Here is a 25,135-nt window from a genome sequence, read left to right as displayed (position 1 = left end):
AGTATATATTATTCTTCACATATAAAAAGAAACTGAATGTCAAGGGGTTAAGCAATGTATTTAAAACTACAGATAGTGACTTAATCAAAATTCTAGCCCAGGTCTATGACTCTAACACGTTTCCACCAGGCCACAGTGACTGAAATGTCAGCAGGACAGTACTCTTAGTTAATAAAAAGTGTCCAAAGTCAGGGAATACTGGAGAAGGATAGACATCGAGGGGTTTGTGTTTGTTGGGCATGACTGGGGACAACAATATAAAAAATGAGATGATGAGATTTTGACTGGACTCTTTCCCCAAACTTGCTGCGTCAGGTCTCAGGCACCTTGGAGCTGAATACCTGCACCATGCGTGTCTGGAACCTGGTACTTGCTACCCAATTTCCTTGCTCTTCCCTATCTCGATATTAGCTCCACTGTACTACTCCATATTTATGGTGGAAGACTACAAGCCAGTTTAAAACAGTGACAGTTATGAATGCAATGTCTTAAATTCTGGGTATGTTGAATATGTCAAATCATCTAAGAGATTTCCTAATTTTGAAAAGATCAAGATTACAATGTCAGAGACAAGCAAAAGGCAATAAAATCAGGAAAATTTCCTAAAGCAATTAAATGTCAAAAAAAGAATATTCTGGAAATATAATTATAGGAATAAGTAGAAAAGAATGTCTATATAATAAAGGCAAGGAAGACTTATATAAATGAAAGGGAAGTGGCTTCCCTAAATATTTTCTTGAGCCCGAAGAAACCACTAGAGATTATTTTATTTCACATAAAATAATAAACTCGTATCTAGAAAACAGTAAATTATCCATAGCAACAGAAGTTCAGGCCCAGAACAAGGTATCACAGAGAAACCAGACAAAAAAAGATATACAGAAATATAGGGTAGAAAGAACAGCTGGGTGGACAGGAATGGAGGTGAAAAACTACTACAGTTTTGCTATCCAATCAGAAAATAATAAAATCTGAAAAGCTGGAGACCAAATCAACAAGTTATCACAATCACAAGAGAGAAAAAAGATGGGCAAAATACCTAGGAAAGTGTAATATTCCTAGTATCTTTCAGTAAATGAGCTTTAAGGTTAAAAAAAAAAAAAAGGATCTCTCCTTAAAGAGGAGAGATTCAATCATGAAATTTTCATCCCTGAAAATCCCAGGTAAAATTAAAACTAAAAATAATCTGAACATTAGAAGAAAACTAAAATAGTAGCCTCACTCCTGCTTCTAATGACTTACATATACCACTGATTGTATCACTGCAGCATCCCCCATACTGAGCACTGAATGAACAAACTCCAACCTGCTGTGCATCTCCAACATTCCCTCTGCCTTCACCAGCCTCTGACCCACACATCTACAAGTCTCACAACATAAGGACTTGGGAATCCCCCAGCCTTCAACTGCCATTGCCAACACCAATGTGCTGTTTTGTTCTGCTCTGCTTTGAACTGGAGGTGGTAGGTGCCTCGTCTGGCTCAGAACTCGAGTCCATAACAAAGTTTCTCATCACCAAACTTTGTTCTCAGTGAGGGCAAGTGGCTCATCACTGCCAGACCAAGGCCTTCCCCTCCACTGAGAAGGGCTGAGTGAGTTCAGAACCCAAAGGCTGAGCGTCCAGGTCACAAGTACCCTAAGGCTCACAGCACAAACACAGCTGCAGCATGCTTGCCTAGGGGGTTCTTTGGCCTCCTGGGCCCTGTGGTGTCTGTGGGGCTGGCTGGACCTGCTCTGTGACTGTTCCTGAATCCGTGGGCCTCGGCGGTGCTTATGGGTCAGCTCACACTCACAGTGCCCAACACTTCAGATTTCTGCCCCTTTTCTCCTGTCTGACTCCTCTGTAGCCTGGACTTCTGCTCCTGCACAGCCTCCCTTCGAAGACTCGGGGCACGTGCTCTCACCACTGCTTTCCCTCGCTCTTCCCCACACTGTGCTCTGTGGCCAGGGGTCAGTCGTAGTCATCTCTGTGCTGGTGTCTGGCACAGAGTGGGCATCAGGTCAATGTGCCAGGCCAGCTACTGCACTGGGCAGGTGCCCATTCGGTAAATGGTGGTGGGTGAATGAGTAAAAGAGAACAAGTGAAGGAAAATGGAAAGTGGTTTGGCTTAAAGTTTGGTTTGTACGTATGGTCAATTCAGACCGAAGAAAATGATAACTTATTAGTATTTTACATCCTTCAATTCATCAAACAAAAAAACCCACCTTTAAAATTGTACCTACTAAAGACTATGTTGTTGTCAAAGAGAAGAGTGAAAACACTGGTTTTAACACAAGATACTTGATCTACTATAAATGTACAAACTGCATAGTTCATGCTTGCCATGCACAGAAAGGCAGCCACAAGCACCAAAGAAAAACTGTAAAAGAAAACTAAAAGCTGACAAATTAACAGGGTTCACTACATGTACCATGGAGAAACACCAAACACCAAGAGAAAAGTTAAAGGGGAAACTTACAATTACCTGCTGGTCTGAGGGAATAAATTCAAGAGCTTTCTGGATAACACGGCAGCCATACATCTGCAGTGCCAATGACAGGACATGACCTCGAATCCGTTCTGCCAAAGCCAGCTTCTGTTCAAGGCTGCCAAACTAGACATAACGTATGGGTGAACACCATTACTTAGGTAGAAGAAAAGAAACCAGAGAAAGCAAAGCATTCATTATTCTGTATCGACCACTGGGATGCCTCTTTCAGCCCGGTTTCTTCAGGACAATAATTCTCAGCCTCTGATTACAAGGAACTGTTTTTCCCCCCTTTATTGATTTTAGAGTGAGAGGAAGGGAGAGGGAGAGAGAGAGACAGAAACATCGATGAGAGAACATCAACTGGCAGCCTCCTACATGCCCCCTGACAGGGAATCGAACAGGTGACCTCCTGATGCATGGGTCAACACTCAACCACTGAGCTACACTGGCCGGGCAAGGAACTGTTTGTTTTTAATGTTAAAAAATTTCTTGACACCCTGACCGATTTGGTTCAGTGGTTAGAGCATTGGCCCAAGGACCAAAGGGTCTCAGATTCACAAGGGCATGTACCTGGGTTGCAGATTTGATCCTGAGGCCTGGTCGGGGTTGTGCGGGAGGGCAAGCAATCAATGTGTCACTCTCACGTCAATGTTTTTTCTCTCTCTCCCTCCTTCCCTCCCTCCCTTCCATTCTATCCAAAAAAAAAAAAAAATCAATGGAAACATATCCTCGGGTGTGGATTAACAACAAAAAATTCTTGGCTACCAATGGTAGTAGTTTCACTATTAATACTGCTAAACAAAAATATGTAATTCCTCAAAGCTGCCATTAATTCAGTAATATTATTAAACAGATCTATACTCAATTAATTATAAAAACATTTATGTTTACTCTAAAATAATAATACATGTGGGAGACATTGTTCATTAGAGCTTTAGACAATGTCTGGGGAAGATTCAAGAATTTCTTACAGCAAATCAATAGCACTTTAGGTGTCTGAGGCCTGTGGATTGAACTTCTTTCATCTACATGAAATTTAGGCCAAAGCACATATTGGCGCTCTGTTTTGAATTAGTGTTTAGTACCATTCCAAGAACTGATATTATCTATTATACAATGCAACACAGTCAGGGGGAAAAGGAGACTCCAGAGGTAAGGCTGCACAATGTTAAAACTCTTCCTAGAATGATTTTCCATCCTGGCTTTTTAGTTTTGTCTGAACAGAATAATTTTAAGACTGAAGAGATTTTATACCCAACCCATGATTTTCAATACAAGGAAACTAAAGTCCAGGACTTCCTCTAGCTTGTGCCAAATCATATGGCTATAATCCATCTCTATTTTTCTATCTGTGACAAACTACAGTGAAAAGATATTCTAAATCAAAATGAGAAGCCATTTTTAGGTTGGTTTCTTAGTCCATAGCTGGAGAATTAAATGTCAAAAAACTAAAGTCTTTATGAGAAAAGTTTGGAAGATACAGGCTGTGAGTGATTTTTTTTAATTTTCACAAAAATCACACAAAGTAAGACCTAAGAAGCTGACAGATTTGTTCTGCGGCGGGTACTGCACAGCTCCAGCACTTTCCCTGCGGTCGAGTCTTCACCTCAATGCTTCACTCCTCTGTGGACTTAAAGCTGGGGCTGTTGATCCCGTGCACCAAGGCTACCATAAGGCAAGAATCCCACCATTCTGAGAGTTTAGTAAGGGAACAGACACTAATCCAATAGTCTCGATAATCCTTACCAAAGACAATGTAAACAGAAGTGGACATTATTCACATTAATGGAGGAAAACTAAGAAGCCAAGCCCAAAGAATGACTCAAGAAGCATTGAGCAATCTTCACAACTATAGTTTATGATGAAAAACACTAGAGTCGGTGTTCAAAGAAAATTCTCTAGGAATCCTATAAAAATTTTCATTTTTCAGAACACTTTCTTGTGGTCCTGCTAAATTTATCTCAAAAGAATTATTTCCTCCAAAAATGACATTTTAGTAAAACTACTGTAACATTAAGAAATAATTTACTGGGCCCTGGCAGGTTTGGGTCAGCGGTTAGAGCGTCAGCCTGCGGTCCAGAGAGACCCGGGTTCGATTCCCGCTAAGGGCGCGTACCTTGGATGCAGTTTGTCCCTGGCCCTTGTTGGGCTGTGCAGGTGTGGCAGCCACTCGATGTGTCCCTTTCACGTCGATGTTTCTCTCTCTCTCTCTCTCTCTCTCTCTCTCTCTCTCTCCCTCCCTTCCATTCTATCTGAACAAAAAATGGAAAAATGTCCTCAGGTGAAAATTAAAAAAGAAAAAAAGAAATAATGTATTATATCCTAAATGGAGACAATGGTTCTCCATATACATTTCTAAAATAGACTGTCATCATCTGCTTGGGTATTTAAATGATACACTGCTACAAATGGAATGGAAAACATTTTAAAACTCTTTAAAAAGACCACACACACTTCATTTTGAGGACTGGAATGGGACTGCAATTCTTAAAACAGCTAAAGAAAATCAAAATGTTCTGGAGATTCTCTAAAGTCAAAGGCTGGAAAGAACAAAGGCTTACTTCAAAGAACTTCTGAATGACGTAATTTCCAAAAACATCCACCATTAGCTGGTAGGCGGCCTGGAGGATTTCATTGAAGACAAGCTGGCGCTCAGCTGGCGTGGCACGCTCTAGTTTCAGCTGAATGAATCTGAAGTACAAAGTAAAAAGGGCAATTACAGCATTTTAGGAAGACTTGGAAATAAATAAGAAGAATTAGCCCAGTTTGTATAGTGTATCATTTCTGAAAATATATACATGTGTGCGTTTACACAGGCACAGGTGCATGGGGGTGCAAACACACAACAGTTATTTAAATGAATCCTGAGCTCACTTTCTAAAAAGGTTTATCATGTGAAGTATACCCTAACTTAACTTAGCTTTTAAAAATAGATTTACAATTTAGTATACTTCATTACAGTAAGACACATGTACAACATTGTATTTATATGTGAATTTGAGGGGGAGATGAAAAGGGGGAACAGGAAAAGAGAGGAGGGGTGAAGGTGGGCATAACACAATAACTTTTTCCTTTAGAAACCAGTCCCACATTAAGAAGTTCAAAGCTTATGGCCCTTACTATATTACTGGCCTCATATTCATATAAAGCAGTATTTATTAAGGATGTGGAACAAGTCGTTTAAATGTCTGCAGGGTGTTTGGAAGTAGTAGCTCCTTAGTTTGTCTTTTTTGGTTCATGTGACTATCAGAAAAATCATGTTGTCTCTCAATCTGGTCTATAGGATCCAAATACGATAAATCCTTGCCCAGTAGCAAGTTGGCAGAACTTAGTAAGAAAGTGGGTTTTTTAGAAGCTGTTTCAGTGGGCACAAAGAGAAAGAGAAATGAAGACAAATAGCAAAGAAGGGTGTATAACATCCTAATTATACTTTCTCCCCCGGACCAGGGCCCCGCTTCTGTGAAGCTCACTGGACAAGTCAAACAGGGAGGAGTAATCCAAGCTAAATTCTGTTTTGTAGTAACTTCTTCCCTCTCACCTCTATGCAGACTCTCATTTCTGTAGAATGAAACAACAAAGAAAAATGGTGGAGTTGTCTTACTCCTGAACAGCAGAGATCCAAATTTACATCTGAATAGTTCTTAATAGGGATTTAAAGTAGCAAACGTGTGGATGGATGGATGTCTTTGGGTTGGTGTTTCAGTTTCTTAAATTGTAGCCATTCTGTGAGGTTCTCATGAACTATAAACACTAGGCTAAACTTTCAGAAGGATAAAAAGGGTTGTTTTAATTATGTATGCGAATCCCAATTTCCATTTCTAAATGGCTCTTTCAAACACTTGTGTATCTGATGACCCTCATGATCCAAGTTTCTCTGAAATAATGGGAAGTACACTAAGAAACAAACTGTTTCAATTATTTTATGGCAGTTTACTTAGTGTATACCTTATCTGAAGCATGGAATTTAAGGCATTAAGATTTTGGTTACCTTAATGCCAAAGCCAAGTCCTCACCTGGACCCATGCTGGTCTTGGGAAAATTCCATTATATGCCCAGCTATTTCTCGCAGTTGTAAATTGGGGTACCGGTTATTTCGAAAATCTTCCAAAAGCCTGCTCCTGCCAGAGGGCATGACATCAGACATTCCATATCGCAAACGGGAGGAAGAGAAAAGGGTACTGCTGGGGCTGAAGAGGCTGGAGGCACTACTCGCACTGCGGTACTTGGCTTCAGCGCCCGGAGCAGCAGAGATGTATCTTCCACTGCCATTTGTGAGTCCTCCTGTTGGTTACAGAACAGGAGAACTCAAGACTCATTCTTAAGGAACTTTGTTCAAGAGTGGAAAAAGCATCCCACACATGACAGCCTGCATCATCTCTGATTCCTTTTCAATTGTTGCTTTTAAGATTCAATTCTATTAGTGCCACGACTTTGATAAGGACAACTGAGCAAGCTGGAAAAAAACTTTTGCACAAACGTTATCAGAGGAATGCTTTTAACCACTGACAGGACACTGCTAACAAAAATGGAGCAATAGTTAGTGTAGCCATTGAAATTGCCTGCCGTGCCGAGCAGCACCTGAGCACCAGGAATCAGAAAACACAAAATGCATGGAGACTTCAGTGGTTTTCCACTCTGAGCTCTGTGGAGATTCTTGCCATTAGGGAATAATCCCCACTCTCCCATTTGTAACCCTCCCCTAAAAAAATAATTTAAAAAATCAGGTTTCCCAGACTTGCCTGTTTTATAAAGGAACCCCAACCCAAACTCTTTTTTTTTTCTTTACTGACTTTAGAGAGAGAGAGTAAAGGAGAGGGAGAAACATCGATGAGAGAACATCGATGGCCGCCTTTTGCATGCTCCCCACTGGGCATGTGCCCTGACCAGGAATCGAACCGGTAACCTCTTGGTGCACAGGTCAACATTTAACCACTGAGCCACACTGGCTGGGCCCACCCCCAACTCTTTAAAGGAATGGCTCCACCACTAAATAGAAGTCTGAAAATCACTAAGGCACCCCAGGACAAGGACTACACTTAAGGGGTAGGGAAAAAGGACATATGCTTTGAAATGGAAGGTTTTCAAGTTCTTCATCAGGAATGGGCAGCTCTTAAAACACCTGTTGAGACAGAGCCTGAAATGATTACAGCAGCAACAACTTTCAAGACACTGATTCTGCTGCTGTGACTATGACAAGGGAACAATAAGAGTGAATTCCTAGACAAAAATAATAGAGACAAGACCAAAAGGCTTATCAAATGTATAGCAGCCCTGGACAGTTTAGCTCTCAGTTGGCTGGTTTGATTCCAGTTAGGGCACATGCCCAGGTTACAGGCCTGATGCCCAGTAGGGGGCATGCAGGAGGTAGCCATTGGATGTTTCTCTCTCCCTCTCCCTTCCTCTCGCTCCAAAAATCAATTTTAAAAAATAATCTTTAAAAAAACGTGTAAAGGAAAGCAATAAATTATAAGAGTATATATTCCCAATATTCTTATATTTTTTACAATGGAATTTTTTAAACTTTAGATTGTACTATATTAAAAAAAGTGAAGCCTTTGGTTTTTGGTGTACCCACACTCCTTTTAAACAAAAAAGCAAAGTAGATAAGAAATACACATAAACCAAAAAGAGTACATAGATAAATTCACAATTCAGGATCCACGAGAAAAGTCACCATCTTCATGAATTTTAATGGAGATTAATGGTAGCTACAAAAATATACCCAGCTTAGATTTCTCCACAGAATTCTAGGGCTCAGTTTCAAAGGTCTGGGTCTCAATGAAAGTGATGAGACCAACAGGAAAGGCTCAGTGTTAAAATTTGTAAAACATTTTTACTGAGCATTTGTCCTAAGCCAGGCTCTATGATGGAAGCATTCTATATATACTTTCTGTTAAATTCTCACTGACATTTTGGAAAAGTTTTAATTCCTATTTATGTAACAGAACATTAAGGTCCAAAGAGGGGTAATGCTCATCCAAAGACAAATTATCATGGCCAAAATTGTCACAGGATTCTTGATTTTAGAATCAGTGCCCTTGCAACTACACAAGACTCATTTTCAGACCCAGCTATATCAGGTTTCCTTATTCTAAAGGACACTGTTATTCTTGTGAAATTCCATGATATTTCTTAATCCAAATAGAAAATATTACTTTAGGAAAAGGAAGAGAGGAGTTTATAAGAATAGAGAACAGTGGTCACATGCTGTTCTTTATTTTATTTCAGAAACAATTATTTTCTTCCCTGATATGAGATTGGGGCGAAATGGGCAAGGAGATGGTAATCAAGTAGGTCACAGGTATTGGGAGAGTGTGATAATAGAAAGGAACATGCTTCAGGAGAAGAAATGGCATGAACACACAATGTTTTGAAAATAATCCCAAGGTATCTTAAGAACCTGGTCACTAACAAAAGCACTTAAGGAAAAGTAACAAATTAACAAAGAAACAGAACCATAGTCCTAAAAGACCTGACACACATCCTTATAAAATGGAAGGTAGCCAGGTTCTTTGTGACAAGGCTGAATGACAGGAACCAATCCTGAGCACTGCCCTACTTCTACACTTGTATGAGCCAACAGATGCACTTAATGTTTCAGCCACAATAAGTTAGATTTTCTGTTACTGTGGCCAAAAGCATATAGACCAATTCTTAACACTGACTGGAGCACATCACAGGTAAAGCCTAAAATAATGATTTATACATTTGTCCTGAGGTTTTGATTTTGAACTTTGGTCTCCCTGGATGACAAACAGCATACAGAGGCACACACACACACACACACACACACATCCATACAGCTTTTGTTATTGAGAAAGAAAGCAAACAAATCTGAAAAATAAGTTTTCCCAGGTACTCCATTAAAATCGGCAAACTGACACAGTTCACAGGCATATTTGCTTGAGCCAACTAATTTCCCTCTAAACAGTAAACCAATGCTAAAAGTAGATTTTTGCTTAAAACTGTAGTTTCTTGGTTGTTTATGGAAGGTACCTGGCAAATGGTAGGCCATCGGTAAGTTACCTCCTTTAGATGAGGAATACTCAGAAATGTGTTTCCAGTTCACTACGGTTTACACATCTACATATTTTTGTACCCAAACTACTATACCCCTGAAGGTAGCCCCTAAAAGTGTTTGAATTTGCATTTCACACAAGACCTCAAAGGGAGCCTCTTAGTGATCTCAAGTTTCCACAGTATTTTGACATTGGGCTATGTCCCATGACAACATTTCATAGAAATTAAGGATTTAAATGTTTTGTTTAAATTAGTATATGCAGGTTTCCAGTTCTACATGTAAAGAGCTTTGAAGTCACCACTCCATCCTAACAAGTATGAAGCTCAACAGACCAAAGAATCAGCAATTCTTCTTGGATCCATAAGAGAAGGGAGGACACAGAACAAACCACTGCCCCTAAGACTGGAGAGACAAACAGGTTATATCATAGCTTACCAGCACAGGAACTGGAACAAAAACCACCGCCAGAACCAGTACTGAAGAGGAACACCTGCATTGTAACTGATGAATTGCAAGAGGCTCAGTGTGGACAACTCAGAGAGTTAAAGCTCCAGGGAAACCCAGTCATATGGGGAAAAGAAACGATTTTTAAATATGCCAGAGCACTACATCCTTAAATTAACAAAGCCTGCCCTGTAGGAAAACTAGTTAACCAGAGCCTCACCTGCAGGGTCATAATCAGAAACTAACTGACCTGGGGAAGGGAAATATATAACTTCACCCCACTCAAACCATCCTGTCCCATGGGGGGGGGGGGGGGGGCGGCGGCGGCTGTGGAACAATTTTGAATTTGGTAGTCCAGAGGCATAGGCTTACTAAACAAATGATATATGGATCACAGGACTCCCCTGACAACTCACCACCACATTACTATAAAAGCCTATTTACAGCCATTCCCTTTACCCAGTATAAAAAACCTAGCTATTTAAAAGAAAAGAAAGAAAGCATGGCATATCAAAGGCAAAAAACATAATTTGAAAATGAAGAGCAATCATCAGAAATATACATGGTAAGGATATTGGAATTATCAAACCTGGAATTTAAAACAACTATGATTAATATGCTAAAGACTCTAATAGATAAAGTAGACAGTATGCAAGAACAGATGGACAAAGTCAGCAGAGAGATGGAAATCCTAAGAAAGAATAAAAAGGAAATGCTAGATCTCTGACTGGTTTGGCTCAGTGGTTGGAGCATTTGGCCCACAGGCCAAAGAGTCATAAGAATCATGGATTCAATTGCAATCAAGGGCACATACCTCAATTGTAGTTCGGTCCCTGGCCCTGGCCAGGGTCATGTGGGAAGCAGCAAGTCGATGTGTCTCTCTCACATCGATGTTTCTCACACCCCCACCACTCTATCTGAAGATAAATGGAAAAGTATCCTCGGGTGAAGATTAAGAAAAGAAATGCTAAAAATAAACAAAACACTGTAACCAAATAAAGAATGGCTTTGATGGGCTTATATCAGGCTGCACACAGATAAAGAAAGAATCTCTGAGGTGGAGGTTACAGCAATAAAATCCTCAAAAACAAAAAAGGAAAGAGAATAAACACTCAAAAAAACAGATACAGAGTATCCACAGGCTGTAAGACAACTACAAAAGGTAGGACATGTGTGTGATGGGAATATCAGAAGGACAAAAAAAAAGGAACAGAAGTATCTAAAACAATAATGACTGAGAAGCTCTCCAAATTAATGTCAGACACCAAACCACAGATCCAGGGAGCTCATGGAACATCAGCAAGATAAATGCCAGAAAAACTGAAGCTAGGCATATCATCTTCAAACTACAGAAAAATCAAAGGTAAAGAAAAGTCCTGAAAGAAGCCAGAGGAGGAAAAAACTTACCTGAAGAGTAACAAAAAATTACATCTCACTTCTCAGAAAAAATGTAAGCAAGAAGAGAGAGGAGTCAACTATTTAAAGTGTTGAGGGAGTCCTGGCTGGGTAGCTCTGTTGGTTAGAGCATCGTCCCTGATACACCAAGGACATGGGTTCTATCCCTGGTCATGGCACATAAAAGAATCAGACAATGAATGCATAAATAAGTAGAACAACAAATCAATGTTTCTCCTCTCAAAATCAATAAAAAATAAAGTGTCAAGAGAAAAAAATCCTAACCAATCTAGAATTCTGTTCCCTGCAAAATTATCCTTCAAAGGTGAAGAAATGCTTTTTCAAACAAACAAATATTGAAGAAACGTGTTGTCACTAGAGGTGCCTTGCGAGAAATGCTAAAACAAGATCTTTAAAGAGAAGAAAATAACATAGGTCGGAAACTCCAATTTATATAAAGAAAGAAAGAAAGAGCACCAATGAAACTTAATGTAATAAAAATAAAAACCATTATTTTTCTTATTCTGAACTGATCTGACAATTCTGTTCAAAGTAACAGCAACAATGTGACTGCAATGGATGGAGGAATTAGGATTACATTCTTATTATAAGGTTATTTGCACGATACGTGAAGTCTTATTTGAAAGTGGACCTGGATTAGTTGTAAATGTATAAATGTATAATGCTAACTCTAGGGTAACCACTAAAAAAGTTTTAAGCCTGACCAGGTAGCTCAGTTGGTTGGGCATCATCCCAACACACCAAGGTTGTGGGTTCGATCTCCCATCAGAGTACATACAGGAAGCAACCAATGAATGCACGAATGAGTGGAAAATAAATCAATCCTCCCCACCTCCGCTCAAATCAATCAATCAATCAATCAATAATGTTTAAGTTTTAAAAAATAAAGTATAGCCCTGGCCAGTTTGGCTCAGCGGTTAGAGCGTCGCCCTGCGGTCCGGAGAGACCCGGGTTCGGTTCCCGCTAAGGGCACATACTTCCGTTGCAGTTTGTCCTCGGCCCTGGTTAGTCGTGCGGGTGGCAGCCACTCGATGTGTCCCTTCATGTCGATGTTTCTCTCTCTCTCTCCCTTCCTCTCTCTCCCTCCTACTCTATCTGTACAAAAAAAATAATAATAATAATAAAGTATAGCCCTGGCCGGTTTGGCTCAGTGGTTGGAGTGTCGGCCCGCAGATCAGAGAGTCCCGGGTTCAGTTCCCTCAGGCACGTACCTCGGTTGCAGTTTGTCCTCAGCTCTGGTTGAGGTCGTGTGGGTGGCAACCACTCGATGTGTCTCTCTCACATTGATGTTTCTCTCTCTCTTCCTCCCTCTCGCTCTACCTGAAGATGAATGCAAACATGTCCTCAGGTGAGGATTTAAAAAACTAAAAATAATAAATAAAGTATAACTGAAATGTTAAAGGGAGAAAATGGGCTCATATAAATGCTCAATTAAAACCACAAAAAATGTGCCCAGCCAGTGTAGCTCAGGGATTGAGCACTGACCTACACACCAGATGTTCCCCGGTTCAATTCCAGGTCAGGGCACATGCCCAGGTTTCGGGTTCCATCCCTGGTAGGGGGCATGCAGAAGGTAACCAATTGATGTCTTCCTCATCATCAATGTTTCTATCTCCCTCTCCCTTCCTCTCTCTGAAATCAATAAAAAAAAATATGCCCTGGCTGGTTTGCTCAATGGTTAGAGCATTGGCCTGCGGACCAAAGAGTCTCGGGGTTCAAGTCTGGTCGAGGGCACGTGCTTCAGTTGCGGTTCAGTCCCCAGCCATGTCTCTCACATCAATGTGCCCCCCGACCTCTATCTGAAGATAAATGAAAAAGTATCCTCAGGTGAGAATTCAAAAAAAATTTTAATAAATAAATTAAAAACACAAAAGACGAGAAAAGTGTGAAAGACAAAAATAGGAATAAAGAATAAAGGCAACAAATAGAAAACAGTAAGGAACATGGTAGACATTAATCTAACTATATCAGTTATTTGAATGCCAATGGCCTAAATGCACCAAATGAAAAACAGTAAAGTGGATCACAAAACACACCCCACCTATATGTTGTCTACAAGAAACCCACTTTATAAACAAAGACACATATAGATTTAAAGTAAATGGATGAACAAAAATATATCATGCCTAATTAATATATACTTCAGTTGTTTTATACATGTCTGTGAAAGGGTTTTCTGCCAGTAGGCATGTGGTATATTTCATCCTCTTGCTATGTGGAATGTTTTCATTCACTTGTTTTATGTACTGTAGATCTAACAGAAATGCCTAACAGGCAAAGGCCATCAACATCTGGTTCCATATTTAATACAGTCAGAGGCAATACTGTTCACCAAAATGTTCTCCCCAATCCACAGCCCTAAATTAAAATAAGCCTAAAATTAATTATCTTTAGTGCATAAGACTGAGCATTTTTACATGGCTAGTTTTACAGATAAGTCACTTTCACAGAACCAAGTGAGACATTCTAAAATACTCCATTTCCATTTAGAATGGAGAAGTATCTAAAAGCACATAAAGCCCTGGCCGGTTTGGCTCAGCGGTTAGAGCATCGGCCTGCGGTCCGGAGAGACCCGGGTTCGGTTCCCGCTAAGGGCACGTACTTCGGTTGCAGTTTGTCCCCGGCCCTGGTTGGTCGTGCGGTGGCAGCCACTCGATGTGTCCCTTTCACATCGATGTTTCTCTCTCTCTGTCTCTTCTTCTCTCTCCCTCCCACTCTATCTGTACAAAAAATGGAAAAATGTCCTAGGGTGAGGCTAAAAATAAATAAATAAATAAATAAATAAATACACATAAAGACTAGTAAACAACCTGAAATTAGTGCAAGTTATGGAACAATAAATTAGAAACATCCACTGCAGGGACAGAGACAATCACTTGGTGTTTGAACTTTGCTTTTCTTAAAGGATTAAATACACATTTTAATTTAAAGGACAGACAGAATCAATTTAAAGACAGGAATTCTGTCACGATAATAAAACTAAAAGCTTGTATTCTTTTGACCTGGACAGACTATGAACTTTTGAACTCCTGTTCGCCATATTTAAACACCATGGTAATTAACATGTACAATACTTTTCTCCCAGAGTACATGAAAAAGGCTGGGGCAGGGGGACACCGCACCATGTATATAATAATATATATTTTTAAATGTGTTTTAGCCCTGGCCAGTTTGGCTCAGCGGTTAAGAGCGTCAGCCCATGGAACAGAGAATCCCAGGTTCGGTTCCCACTAAGGGCATGTACCTCGGTTGCGGTTTGTCCCCGGACCCGGTTGGGATTGTGTGGGTGACAACCACTGGATTGTGTCTCTCACATCAATGTTTTTCTCTCTCTCTCTCTTCCTCCCGCTCTATCTGAAGATAAATGCAAAAAAAAAAAATCACCACAAGGTCAATATCACCATAACAAGTCAAACAAAAACAGATATCCTTCATGAACATAGATGCAAAAAGCCTCAACCAAAATATTAACAAACCGAATCTAACATGACCAAGTGGGATTTATCCCTGGGATGCCCAGCTGAATTAATATCCAAAAAAAAATTTATGTAATATACCATATTCATAGAATAAAGGATAAAATCCACATAGTCATCAATAGACACAGAAAAAATCCAAAACCCATCCATGAAAAAAACTCTTAAACTTGGAATAGAAGAGAAATGAAACTAATTAAAGGGATTTATGAAAAACCTACAATGATCATACTTAAAAGCAAAAGAGGAGCCTAGCCGGTGTGGCTCAGTGGACTGAGTGTTGTCCCATGGACTGAGAGGTCCTGGTTCAATTCCCGGTAAGGGCACATGCCAGTTTCAGGCCCGATCCCCAGTAGGGGGTATGCAGGAGGTAGCTGGTCGATATTTCTCTCTCACATCAGTATTTCTCTCTCTCCGTAAAAAAGCAATATGACAACAACAACAATAATAATAAAAACATTTAAAAAAATCCGAAGAGGAACACTTTTATCCCCAAGATCAGGAACAAGGCAAGACGTATGTTCTCATCTACTCTATTTAACACAGTATTGGAGGTTCTAACCAGTGAAATCAGGCAAGAAAAAAAAGTAATAAAAGGCATCAAGACTGGAAAAATTGTCTTTATTCACAGGTGACATGATCCTATTTAGAGAAAATCCTAAGCAATCCACCCAAAACTATTAGAACTAATAAAGTACAGCAAATGTGCAGATTACAAGATCAATATACAAAAATTAATTGTACTTCTATAAACAAGCAAGAAACAATCCAAAAAAAAAAAAAAAAAGATGTATGAAAAATGATGAACCATCACCTCACATAAGACACTAATATAACTCAAAATGGATCATATACTTAAATATAAGAATTGAAACAACAAAACTTTCAGAACAAAGCACATAAGAACATCTTCAAGACCTTGAGCTGGCCCTGGCCGATTTGGCTCAGCGGTTAGAGCGTCAGCCTGAGGTCCAGAGAGACCTGGGTTTGGTTCCCGCGAAGGACATGTACCTCGGTTGCAGTTTGTCCCCGGCCCTGGTTGGGTCGTGCAGGAGACAGCCACTCAATGTGTCCCTTTCACGTTGATGTTTTTTTCTCTCCCTCCTACTTTATCTGAACAAAAAAGGAAAAAATGTCCTTGGGTGAGGATTAAAAAAAAAAAAAAAAGACCTTGAGCTGGCCAAAAATTTTATACCAGAAAGCATAATGAACCAGATCTCATCAAAATTAAATTATTATTGTACTTCCAAAGACACCATTTAAAAGATGAAAGGACAAGCAAGAGACCAGAAGATGACACAAGCAAAACATGTACCTCGTAAACAATTTGTATCCAGAATATATAAAGAACTCTTACAACTCAATAATAAAAAGACAAACAACCTGAATTAAAAAATGGGTCACAAATATGAGCAGACAGCCCAGCCGGTGTGGCTCAGTAGATTGAGCATTGTCCCATGGACTGAGCAGGCTCAATCCCCAGTAGGGGACATGCAGGAGGCAGCCTAGTGAATGTTTCTCTCACTGATGTTTCTCTCTCACTCCCTTCCTCTCTAATAAAAAAGAAAAAAATCAATAAAAACATATTTAAAAAATGTGTATGTGTGTGTGTATATATAAAAATAAATAGACAGACATTTCACCAAAGACATATGAGTGGTTAATAAGCACATCAAAAGATGCTCAACATTATTAGTCAATAGGGAAATGGAAATTAAAACTACAATGGCATTCCATTTCATGACCACTAGAATAGTTATATTAAATAAGACAAATAAGAACAAATGGTGCCTTGGCCAGATAGGCTCAGCAGTTAGAGCATCAGCCGACAGATCGAAGAGTCATGGGTTCAATTCCCAGTCAAGGGCAGGTAATTCCATAGTGAGTTCGATCCCTGGCCCCAGTCATGCGGAGGCAACCAATCAATGTCTCTCTCACATCAATGTCTCACTCTCTCCTTCCCTCCCTCCCACTCTATCTGGGAGACAAAAAAAAAATCAATTGAGAAATATCCTCGGGTGAGGATTTAAAAAAAAAAGAACAAATGCTAGTGAGAGTGCAAAATGAAATCCTCACACACTGCTAGTGGGAATGTAAAATGATACACTAACTTACAGTTAGGCAGCTTCCCCAAAAGTTTAACATAAAAACAACATACTATTCAGCAATTCTACTCCCAGAGAAATGTAAGCATGCACCCACAGAAAGACTTGCATACAAATGTGCACAGCAGCATAATTTCTAATAGCCAAAAACCATAACCAACAAACATCCTTAAACTGTGAGTGGTTACACAGAATATGTTATACCATAAAACTGAAGGCAATTCAGCAATAAATGAAACAAGCCACTGACATGTATTACTTCATCCGAAAGCATGAGAAGGGATAGAGGCCAAACAAAAGAGATCACATATTGTATGGTTCCATTTATATGAAATGTCCAGAAAGGGCAAATTAAAAAACAGAAATTAGATCAGCAGTATGAATAGGGATTAACTGTAAATAGTCACGAGGAATCTTACTGAGGGGATGAAAATGTTATAAAACTTATTTATGATGATGGTTGCACAATTCAGAAAGTTACTAAAAATCACTGAATTATATACATTTGAAATGAGTGAATTTTATGATATAATTTTATGGTAAAATAGAACTCAATAAATTCATTTAAAGTTGTTTTAGAAAGTTTGGTCTTTAAATAATAGATTATGGGAAAAGCACTGAAGAGTCTTATATAGGCACTCAAAAAGTGATTGCTGAATAATGAGAGAAAAATAACTAAGCAGGTCACTGATTTTTCTGAGAGTATCCTAACATATGCCTGACCAGTGGGAAGAAGTGTGAAAATGATAACAAAGAGAAAAGAGCCATAGTGGGATAACAGAAATACAGGCTGGAATGGGCATTTGAACATTTACTAGCTGTGTGGTATTTTGAAATTCATGAAATCATGCTGAGTTTAAGTTTCCCTGTGTAGGATAATCCTTTGAGCATTTAATACAACGAATGAACACAATGAATAAATGTTTAGGATGATTGTTAGTAATTCAAGATCTGATGGCTAGTGGAAGCAGTGAAGTAGTAGAAGCTATATGAGGTGTGGTCCAATATATGTTTGGTAAAGAAATATTAATTTTCTTGCACCAAAATGTCTTTAGGGCCTTTGTATAGATACTGCTAGAAACCAAGTACCACACCTCTATTTAAGACTAAAGCATACAACCCTTTTCTAAAGGAGAATGAACTAAGGCAAAGTCCTAGCCAATCAAGATACAAAGTTCCTCAAGAATAGGTATAATTTCGTAGTACATGCAGCAATTCAAGGCAATGCAAACACGTACAACTAAATTGTTTAAACAAGGTTCATTTTTTAAGAGGGAAGGTATGTTGAAAATAAAACCAGGCAGAAAGCAAGAGTCATTAAGAAAATAAGTAACTCATACGAACAGTTATTCCTACTTCAAAGGAGAAACATGAATTAAGAATAAGGAAGTATTTCATTAAACTGCTAATACATTGGAAAGAGAAAAGGCACCATGCATGCAAGTAACATTTCCAGCTCCATTTTCAAACACCAAGAGCCACAGCATTAAGTTCAGGGGTTGACAAGATACAGTCCACAGGACAAATCTGGCCTGCCCCCTATTTTTGTAGATCAAGTTTTAGTTTCAACAGCAGAGTTGAATACTCACTATAGAGACCATCTGACCTTGCAGATTTAGTTTGTCTAGTATTCAGTAAGAGATGACACAGTTCAAATGTTTAAACCAAGGAATTAAAAGGTAAGATTACTGCATCTGATAATTTACTGGTTTAAAAAATACCCTGGGCACATCATGTGGTAGGATGTACACTGGTAATTGCTGCTTTGGAGTCAAAAAGGTTTGATACCATATCTGTTCAGATATGAGAAGACCTAGGCAAGATATTTAGATCAGTTTCCTCAATTCTGTATTGTAGGCATAATACTTTCCAGAGTTATATGTACAGCACCCAAAATCATTAATAGCATCAGATAATAACTACACAATAAATGTTAGTTCCTTCCATCTACATACTAAACTGCTACTTTCATCTATCCCTTATAATTCTGCACTAACCCTCAGTCTTTCAAGCCAGGCATTCTATCACTAGAAAACACTGCTGTGCAATGCACCCCAATTCCTTCAGCTATCCAATATAGCAATCTGAAACGACCCTACAACTTTTCTAATAGAACCTGAGACAATGAGTTCTACAACTATATAGTTCTTACATATGAAATTTCAGGACACACACACAATGTTTATGTATTTATATAGATACATAGTATTGCCTCAAAAGTCACCTCTCAAACTCAGAGATAGCACAATTAATTCTAGAATAATAGCTGTATTATCCTATTCCCTTCAAGTCTTATTTTTCTGTTTTTATAAATCACTTTTAAGTCTTTGCCTTTACAAATGAAAGCATATTGTTTATAGTCAGTCCTCATTTCTGGGTCCATAAAGCCATTTTTAATCTTGCTAGTTACTGGATGACAATGACATGTAAAAGGTTTATCAACTGTAACAAACATACCAATCTGATGGGGGATAGTGATTATGGGGAAGGCTATGTATGTGTGGGGCGGAGGGTAAAGGGGAAATCTCTGTACTTTTCCCTCAATTTTGCTCAAAACCTAAAAGTGCTCTAAAAAATAAAGCCTTAAATAAAAAATAAATAAATAGAGGATTTTAAAAAGAAGCAATCTTCTAGACAAAGTGGCCATACATGATCATTTTCCCCAGGACAGTCCATATTTAGGCCTGTCACAACAGAATAATTAACAGCACCCCCAACTCAGTGTCAAAGTGTCCTGGGCTGCATGATAAATTATATGGTCACTCCACTTGTATGCCTCAACTTCCCCATCTAAGAAATATATCAGTACCTCAAAATCCGTACCTGACAAATAACTGGGGGAAGGAAGTGTACACCGTCTCCTATCTCTTCAAAGACTTAGAAATGTGTCATCTAAAGTGTGGCTCAGTGGTTGAGCATCGACCCATGCACCAAGAGGTCGCCGGTTTGATTCCAGGTCAGGGCACATGCCCCAGTGGGGGGCATGCAGGAGGTGGCCAATCAATGTTCTCTCTCATTGATGTTTCTATCTCTCTCCTCCCTTACTCTCTCTCTAAAATCAATAAAGAAAAAATTAAAGTGATAATACAAGTGTCTTTACAGTCTTACAGCTTGCTGCTTATGAAGCCTCTTTATCCTCGTTTTCTAGGATCTAAATGGTACCATTTTAAAATCCCATACATATAACCAAATCATATAATCGGGAAATACACATCTATACTCATTAGCATTCTATATAGTTTAAGAAAATATAAACAAATGTATTTTTAAAAATCTGACAAACTTTTAAAAATAAAATGTTTTATATGAAAAAGATATTAAATGTATACATGGGGAGAAGTCTAAAAAATAAGGCAATAATCATGGTGATATTTAAGCAGTAAGTAATATTAGGTGAATACATTCTTTTTCTCTATGTATCTGCTTTCTAGCTTTACTTAAAATGAATTTGTACTGTGTTTATAATGAAAGATTCTCACATGCAGCCAAAGAAAAAATGTTCATACTAAAGCTGAAGTGAATATACAGGGGGAGGCATCCAAACTTTAATAAGTCGCAAATTGCTACGCTATCTAGGTACAGCCTAAATAACATGAGGTACTCAAGGAAGGCACAGAACACCCAGGACACTTCCAGGATAAAGGGGTTGTCCTTTGCTTATGCAAAGTACTTCTAATGGCATCAGTGGCAAGAGATTTCTAGAGTTCAAGGTGGTGTTAGAGTAATGGTTCTTACCCAGGTTTAAGCTTGAAGAGGATCCATGTGAAGAGAGGGAAGGAGGTGGTGTCTGTGAATGTCCTGGTCCCTGACTAGGGAGAGGCATGCCCACGGGTCCAGGAGAGGAGGAAAAGCTAAGGCCGTTATAAAAACTGTGTCCAATGGGGGTCAAGCTGCTCGATGTCCTCTTATAAAGGTCACTGCTGCCAGTCAGGGAGTCACGGCGGGAGCCACTGCCAGTGTTGGAGTTTGCAACTAAAATGGAATTAAAACAATGCAGATAAGAACAGGCCTGTTCTTTGAAGAACAAGCCCAGTGACCTGTTCCTAACACTTTGATCCAGACTCCTTACCATCGCAAATTTGTCAGCAGAGACAGCCTAACTGTTCATGTGGCAGTTCTAGGGGCAGGTAAGGTAATAAAGAGGACATGGCTCAGGTTAACATGAAACTTTTGTTCAAACCATCACACATATGCTAAATTTACCTTGCTCCTGTGTCATATATTATATAGGGTGAGGTGGGTTAAAAAGCTCTGATGGCCACATAAGCTATGGAAAAGGTGAAAGAAAATGGGCTAAAAAGAATGCCTTTCATCAACCCAAAGGTTCTAGTAGAAAAATGAAGTACAGAAAACAGATTTGTAAATGGGGTATTGCCCCGTACACAAGACTTATATATGAAAGCCTGTTTTCTCAATGGGTTTGTTCAACCAAGAGTTATTGCTAGACCCCAATTCCAACTTAAGATACCTTCCATCAAACGTACCCTTCTGTTTTGACATCACAGTGTTTTACAAATACTGTAATTATCTCATTGTTTACCTTACTTTTCTGCTATTTTGTCTCCCATACAATGTTAAAAATATCTTGGTTTAATTTCCTTCCTCCCACTTTCCATAATATCCACCTTAATTCTTTTCAAAAGACTGCAAAAAACTCATGACTCTTTAAGGCCTGTGGGTTGTATAGTCCACTACCCTGTGATTTTCGGTAAGCCATCCTCCGGACTGTTTTTAACATCCACATTTCTTTATTTCCCTCTATTTTCTCCCCAATCCCTGCAAAAATCTCCCCTTCTTTCCTAATCCCTGTAACAAATCAACTATGAGATATAAGTAAGTAGCAACACGAGCGTAAACCTGAAATAGGCCCCAACTGCAATCTTGATTTTAATAGTCCATCATCTCAAAGATATGTGGGACGGCTGGATTCCCACAGGGCTCAGTCCAGATCTGCCTGTGGTATCTGTCCAGGGTTCCAGGCATTGTCAATGTTCCATAAAGATTGTAAAAATAGTTAAAATTCAGTTTTAACAGCATATCAGTCTGATTTCTACCTGCTGTTCCAAACCCTCCGAGGGCTGATCCCAGGGTGGCGCCAAGAGAACTGCTACTTCCAAATCCCAAGGATGTGTTGGCAGGCTGGGCAGAGCCCTGGGAGAAGAGGGAGCTGCTCTGGGAATTGCTGCTCAGAGAGTTGTTGCCATAGAAAGAGCTGGATGCCAGGTTGTTATTGGGCTGCTGCTGGGGCTGGGGCTGAGGCTGCTGGGTTCCTAAAGGGCGAAATGGTCCATTTGTTGTTCCAGCAAGACCACCGGCTGCTCCATTTGCTGAAGCTGCGGCCGCTGCAACAGCTACAAAGAAGAAAGCAAACCATCTGGCTATAAAGGGAATTGGTCACATTTCCAAATTATACTGTTATCCTTTTTTGAAAATCTTTTAATTCTGCTGTATCTTTTCAAAGTAGACACAAACCTTGTAAAGAGCTATAGAGAGCTGTCTTTGATCCCTTCATTTGAAACTTTTATTTAATATTTCTACTTTCAAAATAGCAACGGAGCAAATTCAGTATGTTGGTAGCTTTAAAGAATCTGTAATTTAAAATAGGTACAGATAGCAAATATACCCGTTTCTAATATAGCTACTTCCCAAAATCTCATGTTTCACAAATATCTATGTTAAAGACATTTTCCTAGAATCAATGTCAACCATATACTAAAGTCCCTCAAATTCCTAAGAATTTAAGCATGTTGCTCTCTTCTAGATCTTCCCATCATTATTCCTAATTAAATGTAGATAGCTTAAAATAAAAACCAAGTATCTCTGCAAGCAAAACAAATTGTTCTGTCACCTCGCACTACTCCTCTCCCACGTTCCCCACCCCTGCCCCCTAAAAAAACAAAAGCAAAACCTACATTATTTTAAAGTAATGACATGGATTTCTGTAAAATTAGCCTTAGACTTCTGCCAAGAGTACCATTTTATAGGAGCAATCTAACTTCTAACATCCTATGTTTGCAGTGAAATAGGTTCTCGCTGCTCATCAACTGGTACATACCATCAACAAAATCAGAATCTATTGATGCCATTTTTTGCTTCTGATTCTCTTTGCAATGTTACATGGTAGAAATACTATATTGAGACCTGTCAAAAATGCATTTCAATATATTTTAAGAATGTCATTCATTACCCTTTTACCAGTTTAGATGTCTGATGTAAGCTCACCTGCTTGTGCAGCTGAGGAACTAATGATGACTGGGGCAGGAGCTACAAGTCGCACAGGGGCTCCAAGACCATTTCTCGTTCCTGCATTCACCACAAGGGCACCGGTTTGGTCATAGTAAGCAGCAGGAGCTAAGACGGGATAACCTAGGAATAACAAGCCAACATATTGTTAAGTGTATATAAAACTAGCAAATGTCTCCCGGGCACCAGCATATTATAAATAGTCACAAACTCAGCTGTGGGGACAGACAGACCCAGGAGTACAGGCTGGCATCAACACTTAAATAGCTGTATGACATTGAATCTCTGGTTATCCATTTCCTCATACGTAAAATGAGGATAATTATAATACCGACCCTCAAAGTTCTTGTGAAGATTAAACTAAAAGATGAATGTAAAAGATCTAGTACGATATGTGGCACTGTAAGAGTAGCATTATTTATCATCCACTAGGTGTTAGAAAGGGAATTTGGCACAACAGAAATTACCTATACTCTTTAAACTGCTACCCAAGGTTATCACCAGCAATCATACACTGACAATTTTTTAATGTTTTCCTGACTACACAAAAAACAGAGGGTACCAATGATTACAACAATCAAGTACTTCCATACCACATAATAATCTAAGCACAAATATGCTGCAAGTGAGCAGGAAAAACCTAGATAAACTTCAATCAACAGGATCTTTTAATGCCATATGAGATGTAATCTATAAATCCTATTAAGTCATATAAGAAATTATAGGTAACTTCCTAACAAAATATAAATTCTTAGTAACCAACAAAAACAAATAATGCAAGTCAAATTTACTCACTAAATTCATACATGAATTAGTTAATTTGGCTACACTCCATGGTCAGTAAGGATTCATAAAATTATGCTGTAGTTTCCTAAGGAAGAACCTCAAACTACATCCAATCCATGCAAAGAATAGGACCAGTTGACAGTCAACCAAAAATGACATATATCCAAGATACATATCAATCATAGGTAGGCAGCTACAAAGCACTTCTACTGTTGGTTAAGAAGAAAGTCTAGACATGTAAAGAACAACCCAATCAAGAAAGACCAGAAATGTCTTCTAAATGATGCTGTTCAAAAACATTAGCATAAAGAATACAGCCTTAGACTAATGTTAAAGTGGCAAGGTCACTCCTTCTATCCCTAAACCTGAGAGAGTAAATAGATCACCATCAACGAAAACAGCTCATTCAACTAATACGAGATTGAGACTGGCTCAGAATAATTAGGTGCTCTCATCAACAAACTGTGGTCTAAGTGAGGGCAAGTATATGTCATCCTGGCCTATCATCAAATCATGACAAGCCTAAGCAAGCTAAAATCACTGCCCATTCTCCTCTAAATCTCTCCCAACAAGTAGACTTTCCCCCCTCAAAGTATTAGGAACAAAATACAGCCTCACCTGGCATGCCTGCAGCCAGTCCTTGTCCAAAAGCAAGGGCAGAATTCACTGCTGCAGCTGCCACTAGTGGATCTGTTTGCTGTCCCTGCTGATTCTGATTTGGGGTCAAAGGACGCTGGCTGGCTCCTCCACGAAGAACCTAGGAGACAGAAATAAATCAACTACTTTCTTCTCATTAGACATATCTAAGACCCATCATGTGCTTAAGTTGGGTCAACTTTTTTGTTAATTAAATTGGGGGGGGGTGACAGTGGTTATTAAAATTATATCGGTTTCAAGTATACAATTCTGATATATCATTTGTATATTGCACTGTGTGCCCACAACCCAAAGTCAAATCTTCTGTCACCACATATTTGACCCTCTTTAACTTTACTATCCCCCCACTCTCCTTGCTTCTGGTAACAACCATACTGTTGTCTGTGTTGTGCTGACTGAAACTGATGGTTATAAAAACATTTTTCCTATAATGGTTTATATGGCATGGCTGTTAGGATAAAACTTCAGTTAACATTTCATATAGTGAAATTCATTCTACCATTCTTAGTTTAAACA

At 39.1% G+C, this 25,135-nt stretch overlaps 1 protein-coding gene and 2 non-coding genes across 27 annotated transcripts in view; all 3 read right to left on the bottom strand.

Moving 5' to 3' along the window:
• The window catches only part of PUM1 (pumilio RNA binding family member 1), a 131,703-nt gene that overhangs the window by 14,715 nt on the left and 91,853 nt on the right, over positions 1-25,135 (bottom strand). For 19 of the 25 annotated variants that reach the window (XM_036256369.1, XM_036256365.1, XM_036256366.1 and 16 more), the window contains 7 exons: positions 24,581-24,719; positions 23,156-23,299; positions 21,988-22,284; positions 20,669-20,905; positions 6,485-6,752; positions 5,033-5,162; positions 2,460-2,594 (listed from right to left, as the gene is read on the bottom strand). In XM_036256369.1, coding sequence (XP_036112262.1) covers positions 2,460-2,594; positions 5,033-5,162; positions 6,485-6,752; positions 20,669-20,905; positions 21,988-22,284; positions 23,156-23,299; positions 24,581-24,719 — 1,350 coding nt within the window. The remainder of the gene's footprint in view (positions 1-2,459; positions 2,595-5,032; positions 5,163-6,484; positions 6,753-20,668; positions 20,906-21,987; positions 22,285-23,155; positions 23,300-24,580; positions 24,720-25,135) is intronic. The other 6 variants (XM_036256370.1, XM_036256367.1, XM_036256371.1 and 3 more) reach the window with 4 other exon arrangements.
• Positions 1,476-1,560, bottom strand: LOC118627383. The gene has a single exon (XR_004959129.1). It is a non-coding gene; the product is annotated as a small nucleolar RNA SNORD103/SNORD85 (small nucleolar RNA).
• On the bottom strand, positions 24,389-24,466 carry LOC118627385. The gene has a single exon (XR_004959131.1). It is a non-coding gene; the product is annotated as a small nucleolar RNA SNORD103/SNORD85 (small nucleolar RNA).

Source organism: Molossus molossus, unplaced genomic scaffold (assembly GCF_014108415.1).
Source record: "Molossus molossus isolate mMolMol1 unplaced genomic scaffold, mMolMol1.p scaffold_m16_p_12, whole genome shotgun sequence".
NCBI classification, from domain to species: domain Eukaryota; kingdom Metazoa; phylum Chordata; class Mammalia; order Chiroptera; family Molossidae; genus Molossus; species Molossus molossus.
The sequence above is the reverse complement of the archived record's forward strand: the minus strand, read 5'-3'. Positions and strand labels throughout refer to the sequence as shown.